The sequence below is a fragment of the Paramormyrops kingsleyae genome, chromosome 17 (assembly GCF_048594095.1).
Source record: "Paramormyrops kingsleyae isolate MSU_618 chromosome 17, PKINGS_0.4, whole genome shotgun sequence".
Classification (NCBI taxonomy): Eukaryota; Metazoa; Chordata; class Actinopteri; order Osteoglossiformes; family Mormyridae; genus Paramormyrops; species Paramormyrops kingsleyae.
Genome location: NC_132813.1, coordinates 8,732,281 through 8,744,981, shown reverse-complemented (window position 1 = coordinate 8,744,981; position 12,701 = coordinate 8,732,281). Strand labels below are relative to the sequence as shown.

The window sequence follows — 12,701 nt, the reverse complement described above, 5'->3', positions numbered from 1 at the left end:
GACAAAGACGAGCAGATAACCAGTGACAATGACATTCTGCAAACAATTCCACTTAAATTTAGTATTTTTCAAAACTAAGGCATTGTTTTTTTTCAGTTCACAGTCTCAGTTGTCAGTTTTAATTTTGATTCCTTGCTTGTTCTCAGTAGCAAACACACTGAACACTGTAAAGGTGGCCATTACCACCCCTATTGCCACCTCACATCAAAATAATTAAAACAAAATATGGGTTATTCTACCATCTAAGCAGAAACATAGAAGCCACACAGGGGGGTCATCCCCATAAATATAACTGGCCCCTGATCGCCACCCCAATCAAAATGTTCTGCAGGCATCACTGCACATGAGCGAAAGCTGCTAAGTGGAATTCGAACACGTCACTGTGTAATAGCCCATCTGTGGTTTTCTTGTAATCTTATGGAATAACTGGGAGAGCTGCACACAGAATGGCCGGCAGGCAGTATGAGGGCAATCAAAATCAGACGCAGTTACAGGGACTGAAAGTGGCTGTTCATGAGCCACACTGGCCGATGACATCATCAGTGTACAGGCCAAGGGTCAAAATCCAAAGGGCAAATAATTCTCCGACGATACTTTATTCATCGCCATGCAAATGTATGTGTGGAAAACCTATTTTGAAATATAGTGCGTGAACACGTTTTCCAGTCAGCTCTGAATAAGTGCATTAAATCCGTCCCTATTGCCTCCCTTTTAATAACCTCTAATGACACGTAAAACTTTTCCTGAACGCTTCATTTTTTTCTCGGTTAAACATTTAAATAATGCTTTTTTATTAGCAAAACTATTTAAAAATACTTTATTGTGCATTTTTTACTAAGGATAATCAGCGTCACCACCTTTTGTCAGCTGGCTGGTGTGAGATTTTCAATTTGAGACAAGTCTGCACTCGCATTAACATGTTTGTAGCCTTTTGTATTAACTTGCAAATAGCTTGTAGGGTTTGCAAACTACCCAAAGCCTTTGATGCAATAAATTTCGGTTTATAATTGAAAGTGTGCGTGTTACGTCAGATGCGTGAGAGTTGGTAACCCTGGGATAAAAAAAGGTTTTTCTTAAAATACTGATATAAAGGTGTCGCTGTCTTCTTACTCGTTTTATTAAAAAAAAAAAAACCTGAATATTTGCAGCTCTTCAGCCCCATATCACTGTTTGGTTTTCAGACCAGCCGCTGACCCCACAAACCGGAAGCTAGGTGCCGGTATAATGTCTAACAGAAATATATCACAGACATTGTGCACATAGAGCCTATTACACCTCTGTCACTATCCATCCTGATCTATCCTTCCATCTGCCAAACACTTATCCTGGGCAAGGTTCAGGGGCTGGTAAATTCATTATTATTCTGTAGCAAACAAGCAGAATCACAACTGGAAGCATAATAAAACACCACACAGATTTGCTTTAGCTTTATTTGGCAAGAAGGTTATACATAGAGTATATGATTGCTTTTTAGCAGAGGTCTGATTGGAGAATAACTAGCTTAACTAGTGACACGCGGCAGGCTACTCAAAGGCTGCCCAGGGTGATCCCACACTGCCTGGGTCAGGCTGAAGGCCCCCCATGACCGTCTGTCTGCTGGGTAAGTGCTGGGGAGGTTACATAAGCTTTTTCAGGAAACTGGCAAGCAAAAACAGGGATTGGTGGAGGATTCAAATGCTCTTTCATTGATCAGCACTGATGTGTTTCTGAATCAGCAGCGGTTTCGAAACACAGAAAAAGTAGTGTTATAATGGTTCTGGTCACTCAGTGTTTGGTCCAGTTGTGCCACAGTAATTTTTGGAATGTCACGTTGATTATTGTTAGGCGTGATGAAACCCCCAGAGTAAGTTGGCTTCATTGATGTTTTATCTAGACAACAGTAGGCACTCCAGAAAAAAGATGGTATAATCACCCTATTCTTTAACTTTTTAATTCCTGGCACGACCCCTGTAACAACATAAGCAAATCCAGAAAAGCAGTGGGCATCTAAGAATGTTTTTGTTGCTCCCTCAACTTGCACACGCCACTTGCCACGATTCAGAGATCGATCTTGGGGGGCCGCGTTGGTTAGAGTGTATGTGGCATTTACTGTACACTGCTGAAAAGTGTGGAAGACGGGGTACAGGTGGCCTCTCTCATACTCTGTTTGGTTCTTGTAGTCAGTGTTCAGGGCTTGGTGTTCCCCCGCTCCATTCACACCTCTCTTAGGGCGCATGTTTGGAGAACCATTAGGATCATCAAGCTAGATATATAAAGGTCACATGTTGGAATTCACCAGAGAAACCTGACTTGTATAATTTAACTTTAATGCAATCTAACAATTCACTGTATAAACTCTTTGAAATTTGATCGGATTCAACACTAAATGCAAATAATTTTGTATTTTAACATCAAAATCTTGCTTATTGTTTTGGGGTGTAACATGATAACTATGCAATAATTGTGGGCAACTAATAAATTAACTTCAAGCCTTGTTTATTGTTTTGAAGTATAACATAAACAGACTTACCTGAGGTTCTATGTACCAGGTATTTTTACGATCGCATACTTCGTTTCCTCGGTACAGATAAGCAGAGTACACAGGAATCTTGTCATCTGTGTTGTACAAGGTTGCAAATTCATACATATTGTTGTATTTCTGACAAATCTGCTTATATTGATTTTGGTTGAAGATTGTTGGGAAAGTGACAATTCCTCCTGGTTTAGCAAAGAATTCATTACAGTTGACAAAGGGTGTGTGGGCAGCAATCTGAGGTGGGATGACTTCAGGCAGGACCAGGGCAGGAAGGAGCACAATGAAGCTGAGTAGGCAAGTGAGCTGCATGATCAAATCTCACTGTGGAGAAAAGGGAGGAAACCATCTGAAATTATGAAGGCAAAACAAATACAATATGAAATGACTGACAGCTCCAGCAGTAGAATTCATCCATATATTTTCTTTAAATGCTTATCCTCTGCAGAGTCTTGGGGGTCCAGAGCTTATCCTGAAAATCACAGGTGTGAGGCTGGGAATAACCCAGGAGGGGGCGCTCACACACCATCCACACACACCAACGGGCAATTTGGAATCTCCAGTTCACCTTAGCATGTTTTTTGGACTGTGGGTGAAACCAGAGCAGCCAAAGGGAACCCCATGATGACACGGGGAGAACATGCACACTCCACACACACGGAGCCGTGGCAGAGACTCGAACCCACTGCACCACCGTAGGAAAGGCACAGGCTGTAAGATGAATGTGAGGCCCCTTGATGCAATAATCTCCAAAAATCTCATCACTTTACCCGTCAGGGTGTGCACCCTAAGTTAGACCATTCTCAATACCTCATACTTATGTTTAACTTGGCTTTTACAGGGATTTGAATCTGAGAACATTAGACTGCATACAGAGGTCATGGCATATATATAAACTGTTTGTATCTGGGTGTGGCTAATATATACATACACACACACACACACATGTCGGTTAAACATATCTTTATGGGGGCCGCTCATTCATTTCAGGAAACTGGTCCATAAGGTAAAAAAAATGTGTATTCATCACATTGTGGGGCCATTTGGTCCCCATAAGGTAACGCATACCCGCTCACACACACCCACACACACTCATACACACACATGCCCTGGTACGACATGTTTGCCCAGCAGACTTGGAAACATCAATTCCTTGACACCAGAAAACTGAGCAGAGCGCTATAACTAATCACCAAATGCACGAAATAATATGTTAATGAAGAGATGATCATACCTCAAGCAAATCAGAAATTAATGCTGGTTCTCTGGAACAATAAAGAAAAATGTTTTCTGTAGATTAAACCCTGAGAAATACTGCTGTCTCATAAAGCGGCGATCAGAGCTTACATAGGCCTGCAATGCTGTGCTTTCAGTGCATCTCTAGTAATGCAAAGTTAACACCCCCCCCCCCGCAAACATATTACTCCTTTTGATCTCATTTACGGAAGTCATGACTTCCTTGCAAAATAAAAAATACAAGTTTAATCAGCACATATCACTGTTGCAATAGTACCTGCATAAACATTATATCTGTATTACATATGCACTATTTACATCGCACACTGATCAGGCAGATGTAAATAGGCTGTATGCGGACTAACATTAATATTAACATTTATAGATAAGAATGTTTCAAATCTATTAAAATTTTACACAGCTACCGATAAATATACTTTTTGATTAATGTAAAGCAACATAAAAATGATACTACTTACAGACCGTTCTGCATATGAAGAAAATATTCCAACCATAGACTATAGGTCCAGAACCCAAACTGTACTGAATTGTGTTTTTCGCAAACTGACACTAGACTTCCCGTTACACTAAAACCAACCACTGGACGTACATAAAAGCCACATTTTTTAAATAGTCATAAGGCGTTATGTGCTTCCTTTTAAGGAAGATCAGCTCTCTCATATGCATAACCCCCCAAGTGTAAATACTGTAAGCAGCGTGGGTTTGACAGCTGAGTAGCGACACTGATTGAGGACTTTTCTGAATGGACATTTGGACATCGTCACTGCCTGGGATGAGGAGTCAGAGCAGAAGATTAGAAGCAGAGCAGAAGATTCAAGAAATGGTGCAGTGAAACCTTCGGACAGACCATAGGCTGTACCAGCAGTCCTAGTCTGGGACATGAATGGGTCATGGTGTTTTAGTGTGGACTTCTGGCGTCTGAACGCTGTGACCCAGAAGGACTCACATCCGCTGCCCCTGATCGATGACGTACTGGGCGACGATGCCGAGTCCATGTGCTTTAGCTCCTTTGACCTCCAAAGTGGCTACTGCCTGATCAGACTGGCACCAGATGCCCAGCCTAAGACCACGGTCACCATCGGTTGCAGTCTATGGCACTTTGGCTCGGTGCCATTTGAGCTTTGCAACGCCCCAGTTACCTTCGAGAACTTGATGGGGCAAGTACTGGTCCACAGACAGCTGGCGCATTCACTGGAGGCCCCCCCAGGGGTACGACTTTGAGGTCCAGCACCAGCTGGATGATTGCCGTCACTGTCACTGTGCGGAGCAGGCGAGCGACCCAGTGCTGCCCCGAGTGAGGGACTGGCTGCAGGCAGGGATGTGGCCTGAGGGGGGGGAGGTCTCCGCACTGGACCCACAGACTAAGGCCCTCTACTCCAAAGGCTGCTGCAGCTGTTAGTTCCCCAGAGTCTTCAACCCATGGTCCTGGGGGCGGTGCATGGCGGGACAGGAGCCGGCACCTTGGGGCGGTAAAGACACTTGGGAAATTGTGGAGCAGCTTCTACTGGCCCGGCTGCAGCCAGGACACCACGCTGTTCATCCATTGTTGGGAATCACTATGTTCTCATGATTATGTTATTTTACTAAGTTATCCTCGTGTAAATAATGTCCATGATGTGTAGTTATGTCAGTGAATGTAAGTGTATCACGTTCTCATGAAGTGTTTCCCCTACTGTGGTGTGTTTCTGACCCCCCCGATGATGTTCAGTGTGTGTACTGGTGACTTCCCCAGTCCGTGCCGCTGGCAGTTCTCTGGCAGTCGTGTGAAAATAAATGTGTTTAACTGTCATCTGCAAGTCAAGTCAAAGTGAACTTTGTCATCTCAGCTACATACATGCATATACAGAGATGAGGCGTTGTGGCTCCAGATTTTACAGTTAACAATAATCACACATAAAAAAAGAGAGAAAAACATATATAACTGTAATATAGACAATAACTTTAAAAATGTGCAATTAAGTACGGACGATATTTTTAACATCCAGAAGTTGTACAAATTATTAGCAGCCAAAGTGGAGACAAAGAGACCCATAATGGAATGTAATTATGTGTACAGTGTTTGTGCATATGGTCAGTAGCAGCTCAGAATAAATATTCATGCAACATTGGTGTGTTTTGTGCACGTAGCAGCATATAAGACTAATGTATGAAGTGCAATGACGAGGTCAGTTCACAGATCAGGTGTGTGTGGGGGGGAGTGGGGGGGCAGGCAGTGTGTTTGGCAGTCTGATGGCTTGTGGGAAATAGCTGTCACACAGTCTGGCCAATCAGGCTTTAATGCTGCGATAGCGTCTGCCCGATGGGAGCAGCGTGCAGATTCCATGCGAGGAGTGTGAGTCGTGCACAATGTTTTTCCGCATATTTTCTAAAGCATGTCTCTCCACATATTTTCTAAAGCATGTCTCTCCACATATTTGCTAACGCGTGTCTCTCCGCACTGACTCTGCAATAATATGGTGGCCCAAATACCAGACACGGTTTCGGCGCAGTAACAGTGAGACACAGACCAGCGCAGGAAAAACAAAAACATGGCTTTTAGTGACATATGCCAACTGCTCTGAGAAGTCACACACACTGTCCACCATGTTAGCCACCCCGACTACTTACACGCTGCATGGTGGGCTCACGCACACACATTATTCACGACAAATAGCATTAAACACGACATATGGCATTACCAACGACACAATAACATAATACATGCTAAAAATACATTTGTCCAGTTGCACGCTGCCTAATTTCGTCATGGCTCTGATATGCACGAGTCTGGCACGATGCTATGTGTGTGCATGCAGAGACCTTTTCAGTACTGTCTCAATTTAAATATGAATTGGTTACAAAGGAAATGGACAGCTAGACATAAATATGGCTGTCTGCAAGATTTGCTGTAGCAAAGTTAAATACTGTAGCAATTGCACTAATGTTTAATTCATGTGCATCTTTCCTGACATTCGCCCCCTTAACTGGACGACCACAAACACCTACGCAACCTTCCCTTGACACAACTTTAAAGATCCTACCAAGCAATAGTGACGAGCAGATAACCAATGACAATGACATTCTGCAAACAATTCCACTTAAGTTTAGTTTATTTTTCAAAAATAAGGCATTGTTTTTTTTCTGTTCAAAAGTCTCAGTTGTCGGTTTTTTGTCGGTGTTACGTCAGATGCGTGAGAGATGGAATATAGTGCGTGAACAAGTTTTCCTGTCAGCTCTGAATAAGTGCATTAAATCCGTCCCCATTCATTGGTTCCCTTTTGATAACCTCTCCTGACACGTAAAACTTTTCCTGTACGCTTCATTTTTGTTTTCTCGGTTAAACCTCATGCAGTCACTTAAATAATGTTTTTTTATTAGCAAAACTATTTTAAAATACTTTATTGTGCATTCTTTACTAAGGATAATCAGCGTCACCACCTTTTGTCAGCTGGCTGGCGTGAGATTTTCAATTTGAGACAAGTCTGCACTCGCATTAACATGTTTGTAGCCTTTTGTATTAACTTGCAAATAGCTTGTAGGGTTTGCAAACTACCCAAAGCCTTTGATGTAACTAAATTTCGGTTTATAATTGAAAGCGTGCGTGTTACGTCAGATGCGTGAGAGTTGGTAACCCTGGGATAAAAAAAGGTTTTTCTTAAAATACTGATATAAAGGTGTCGCTGTCTTCTTACTCGTTTTATTAAAAAAAAAACCTGAATATTTGCAGCTCTTCTGTCATATCCCGCTCCGTCCGATCCTAATGTGTGCCACGCCCCCTCGTTAACCTCATGTGGAATCCCAGTGTTTTTCAGCTGTTTCGGATTGTTGTCATTAGTTCATTGTATTTAGTCCGCGTTTCCGTTTGTATCCCCAGTCCGGTCATTGACGTTGTTTTGTTGTGTGCCTTGTGTTTGTTGCATTAAAACCCGTATTCCTCGATACCTGACGTCCGTTCGCCTGATTCCCCGCCCCGAGCGGCACGCACCGTGACATCTTCAGCCCCATATCACTGTTTGGTTTTCAGACCAGCCGCTGACCCCACAAACCGGAAGCTAGGTGTCGGTATAATGTCTAACAGAAATATATCACAGACATTGCGCACATAGAGCCTATTACACCTCTGTCACTATCCATCCTGATCTATCCTTCCATCTGCCAAACACTTATCCTGGGCAAGGTTCAGGGGCTGGTAAATTCATTATTATTCTGTAGCAAACAAGCAGAATCACAACTGGAAGCATAATAAAACACCACACAGTTTTGCTTTAGCTTTATTTGGCAAGAAAGTTATATAGAGAGTATATGATTGCTTTTTAGCAGAGGTCTGATTGGAGAATAACTAGCTTAACTAGTGACACGCGGCAGACTACCACCCAGGGTGATCCCACGCTGCCTGGGACAGGCTGAAGGCCCCCCATGACCGTCTGTCTGCTGGGTTAGTGCTGGGGAGGTTACATAAGCTTTTTCAGGAATCTGGCGAGCAAAAACAGGGATTGGTGGAGGATTCAAATGCTCTTTCATTGACCAGCACTGATGTGTTTCTGAATCAGCAGCGGTTTCGAAACACAGAAAAAGGAGTGTTATAATGGTTCTGGTCACTCAGTGTTTGGTCCAGTTGTGCCACAGTAATGTTTGGAATGTCACGTTGATTATTGTTAGGCGTGATGAAACCCCCAGAGTAAGTTGGCATCATTGATGTTTTATCTAGACAACAGTAGGCACTCCAGAAAAAAGATGGTATAATCACCCTATTATTTAACTTTCCTGTTCCTGGCACGACCCCTGTAACAACATAAGCAAATCCAGAAAAGCAGTGGGCATCTAAGAATGTTTTTGTTGCTTTCTCAACTTGCGTACGCCACTTGCCACTATTCAGAGATGGATCTTGGGGGGCCGCATTGGTCAGAGTGAACGTGGCATCTGCTGTACACTGCTGAAAAGTGTGGAAGACGGGGTACAGGTGGCCTTTGTCATACTTTTGGTTTATATAATCTTCGTTCAGGGCTTGGTGTTCCCCCGCTCCATTCACACCTCTCTTAGGGCCTATGTTTGGAGAACCATTAGGGTCATCAAGCTAGAAATATAAAAGACACATGTTGAAATTCACCAGAGAAACCTGACTTGTGTAATTTAACCCTGATGCAATCTTGTCAGCATTGGTCCCTGTCCTTGCCTGGTCCATGTGTCAACTATGTTGGACTGTTTATTAGTTTTGTTTTCCCCTTGCTAATATGTTCCTGTATTGTTAGTATAGGTCCTTGTTTTGTATCCGTTTCTCTCGTTATCCCTGCCTGTGTTTAGCTTGTAGTTATGTCCTATACCCATGTTTCTAGTCTTTCCCAGTGTTCATGTCTGCAGTGATTCTTGATTGTGCTCACTTGTGTCTTGTTAGTCGTAGTCCTTTGTGGTCTGTAATACCCCACACCTGTCCCTTGATGAAGCCCTCATTATGTGTATATATGTCCCTGCTCTCGCCCTGTTTCCTCAGGTGGTCATTGTGTGTTTGCTGCTGTCCTGCTAGAGTCGTTCCTGTGTTGCTCCCCTTGTGGTGTTTTGTTTTGTTTTTTGTACTCTTCCTTAAATAATTAAAGTTCCTTTTTGTGAGCCTAAAAGTGCATCACCTGTCCTTCACAATCTAGTAGTTCACTGAATAAAATCTTTCAAATTTGATAGGATTCAATGCAGGCATGCACTTAATGCAAATAATTAAGTATTTTAACATCAAAACCTTGCCTAGTGTTTTAGTGTATAACATAACTATGCAATACATGCAGGTAACAGAGCAGTAAATTAACATGAAACCTTGTTGACTATTTTGGGGTGTAACAGACTTACCTGAGGTTCTATGTTCCAGGTATTTTTACGATCGCATACTACGTTTCCTTGGTACAGATAAGCAGAGTACACAGGAATTCTGGCATCTGTGTTGTACAAGGTTGCAAATTCATACATATTGTTGTATTTCTGACAAATCTGCTTATATTGATTTTGATTGAAGATTGTTGGGAAAGTGACATTTCCTCCTGGTTTAGCAAAGAAATCAGTACACTTGACAAAGGGTGTGTGGGCAGCAATCTGAGGTGGGATGACTTCAGGCAGGACCAGGGCAGGAAGGAGCAGAATGAAGCTGACTAGGCAAGTGAGCTGCATGATCAAATCTCACTGTGGAGAAAAGGGAGGAAACCATCTGAAATTATGAAGACAAAACAAATACAACATGAAATGACTGACAGCTCCAGCAGTAGAATTCATCCATATATTTTCTTTAAATGCTTATCCTCTGCAGAGTCTTGGGGGTCCAGAGCTTATCCTGAAACCCACAGGCGCAAGGCGGGGAATAACCCAGGAGGGGGCGCTCACACACCATCCACACACACCAACGGGCAATTTGGAATCTCCAGTTCACCTTAGCATGTTTTTTGGACTGTGGGTGAAACCAGAGCAGCCAAAGGGAACCTCATGATGACACGGGGAGAACATGCACACTCCACACACACGGAGCCGTGGCAGAGACTCGAACCCACTGCACCACCGTAGGAAAGGCACAGGCTGTAAGATGAATGTGAGGCCCCTTGATGCAATAATCTCCAAAAATCTCATCACTTTACCCATCAGGGTGTGCACCCTAAGTTAGACCATTCTCAATACCTCATACTTATGTTTAACTTGGCTTTTACAGGGATGCACATCTCAGAACATTGGACTGCACTGACATTTCTTCTTATATACTGTAGCACTGGAGGTACCCTGGACAGCGTGGCATGTTGGACTGGTGCCAAACCTGTAAATAATGTAAATAGTTCCCTGTATGTGTCATATATTACGCAACAAAGTCGCTAACTTGGCAACACTGCAACTACCAGCTAATCGGGAAATTGCATTTGTTGTTTCCGGGTAAATTCCAAAATAAGTTACGTGTGATCCCGCTGCAAGCACGTTATTACATGGATGCGCACACACACGGAGAGCAGACGAAGTCATTAATTATTATTTATCGTCAGGATTGGACCTGCACTTATAATAGCGGTATCTGCATTACCAACTTTGAATCAAATCAAAATTGGAAGGAAAAGTAAAATCAGTGGTATCGCCTCTTAGGGTTTGTGCTGTAAACCCAATGAATGTTTTTTCCCTATTGAAAAAACTGGCCAGATATGTAAAAACTGACATCCTATTGGTCGTTGGTTATTTAACGCCTCCGAAAACTGAGGAAATCGAGCTCTCCAAAGGGAAAAAGACAGATCACGACAACGCAAATTTGTCGGACTTGGTATAAAATCCTTCATGTAATGCCTATTAATGTCAATAGCAGTTATAAATAGTTAGAGTTCAGCCTTTAGTAGGTGGGAGGGGGGAGGTGGGGAAACATACAGGATGTTATAATTGTTCCGTGCTGTCAATTAACGTTTTGTCTTGAATCAAAAATGAATCTGTCCGTTTTGTTTTTCGAAAGATGAAGGAAGGGTTTACAGAGGGGTGCATTAATTGTCATAAAAGCAATACAAATTACATTTTTAAAAAAAGAAAAGAAAATATTTCATTGAAAAATATTGTTTGTATACTTCAACTTTCGGTTCTCTGTGTTTTTTTTATATTTTTTATATCGTTAACACGTAATGGTAGGCCTATTTCATCATATATATTCTGGGTTTCGGTCCCAGGCAGAAGACAAATGTCCATGTTTGGGTCCCCAGGTGAAAATGTTTGGGAACCTCTGCGATCGAGAACACGTACATGCATAAACAGTATTTCTCTATTATGTATACACTAGCCTATGTACAGATCGTAGGTGTAAAAAGACGCTATGCCGACTAAAATTAACATACATAAATAGTATTGTCTAAACCAATTAAAATGATGCCTGTATTCCAATAAATACACTTTTTCATTAATGTAAAACAACAAAAATGATGTTACTTACAGACACTTCTCCGTATGAAAAAAATATTCCAGCTATAGATTAAAGGTTCAGAACCCTAACTATACTGAATTCTCTGTTTCACGGACTGGCACTATCCAGCCGGTGTTCTGTCATAAAAGCCTACCTATCCAGACGTGCTATCGAGCTTTCTGCGCATGTGCAGTTCCACCGTTTTGGGATTAGGGTGAGGTTTTAGGGGTTAGGGTTAGGGTTAAGGTAAGGGTTTTAGGGGGTTTTGGGGGGTTAGGGTTAGGGCTATCGATTAGCACTACGGTAGCATTTTTCGACAAGGCAGCGACAGAACACCGGAATTTCGACGTTTATTTATCGGTAAATCAACGTCATAGACAAAGGTTGAATCACTGTTGATCGTTGCATCGTCTTACTTTTTAACATGGGTGAATTAAGGTCTTTCCTCAACTATGAATGAAGTACTGATTTTGAAAAATGAATCTACGATGAAATCGCAACGCTATTTCAACGTCTCACTTTTCAGCACTGGTTAAACTATAGACTGAGTTTCCCTTTTACTCTACATTATACACAATTGTGTATTATATTATATTATAATCTATAGTTTGCAATTGGGCCAACATGACAATACACTGTAAAAACATAAAGTTAAGAAAACTTTAAAAAATAAGGCAACCAGCTGCCTTACTTTAGGGTTACGCAACTTTCCGACAAGAGTTGCAGCAACTTTGTTACTTGTTATAATGTTCAGTAATCACAAACTGTAATTTATTATGTACATTAAATGTATAAATAAATCCGCTCATCTTGCAGTACAGGATCACAGAGAGCTTGGAGCCTACATCAGGAAGCACAGGGAGGGGGACACGCTGGATGAGATGCCAGGGCGCGCGCGCGCGCGCGCGAACACACACACACACGAAGAGATGCTAGTGCATCTAACCACATGTGTTGGACTGCAGTCGGGGACCGTAGTGTCCAGGCGAAACCAGTGCAACTCTGGGAGAACATGAAAGACAATCAGACAGACAGACAGACAAGCAGACAAAATACAAGACT

General features: G+C 42.3%; 2 protein-coding genes across 2 annotated transcripts; both read right to left on the bottom strand.

The window, feature by feature from the left end:
* Positions 1 to 1,425: 1,425 nt before the first annotated feature.
* On the bottom strand, positions 1,426 to 4,323 carry LOC111844873 (endonuclease domain-containing 1 protein-like). The gene is made up of 4 exons (XM_072701000.1): positions 4,228 to 4,323; positions 3,747 to 3,777; positions 2,510 to 2,836; positions 1,426 to 2,242 (listed from the first exon to the last, which is right to left on the bottom strand). The coding sequence occupies exons 3-4, from the start codon at positions 2,822 to 2,824 to the stop codon at positions 1,712 to 1,714; spliced, it is 846 nt and encodes a 281-aa protein (XP_072557101.1). The 5' UTR covers positions 2,825 to 2,836; positions 3,747 to 3,777; positions 4,228 to 4,323; the 3' UTR covers positions 1,426 to 1,711.
* A 3,680-nt stretch (positions 4,324 to 8,003) lies between these two features.
* On the bottom strand, positions 8,004 to 11,793 carry LOC140578914 (endonuclease domain-containing 1 protein-like). Its single transcript, XM_072700999.1, has 3 exons — positions 11,670 to 11,793; positions 9,584 to 9,910; positions 8,004 to 8,822 (listed from the first exon to the last, which is right to left on the bottom strand). Exons 2-3 carry the CDS (start codon positions 9,896 to 9,898, stop codon positions 8,295 to 8,297), a joined length of 843 nt encoding a protein of 280 aa, XP_072557100.1. The 5' UTR covers positions 9,899 to 9,910; positions 11,670 to 11,793; the 3' UTR covers positions 8,004 to 8,294.
* Positions 11,794 to 12,701: the final 908 nt, after the last annotated feature.

Excerpts from the sequence above, each read along its gene's own strand:
- LOC140578914 (XM_072700999.1), bottom strand. The coding sequence starts at position 9,898 with ATGCAGCTCACTTGCCTAGTCAGCTTCATTCTGCTCCTTCCTGCCCTG. Across the intron at positions 8,823-9,583 it reads CCTGGAACATAGAACCTCAG|CTTGATGACCCTAATGGTTC; the intron begins GTAAGTCTGTTA and ends TTATATTTCTAG.
- LOC111844873 (XM_072701000.1), bottom strand. The coding sequence starts at position 2,824 with ATGCAGCTCACTTGCCTACTCAGCTTCATTGTGCTCCTTCCTGCCCTG. Across the intron at positions 2,243-2,509 it reads CCTGGTACATAGAACCTCAG|CTTGATGATCCTAATGGTTC; the intron begins GTAAGTCTGTTT and ends TTATATATCTAG.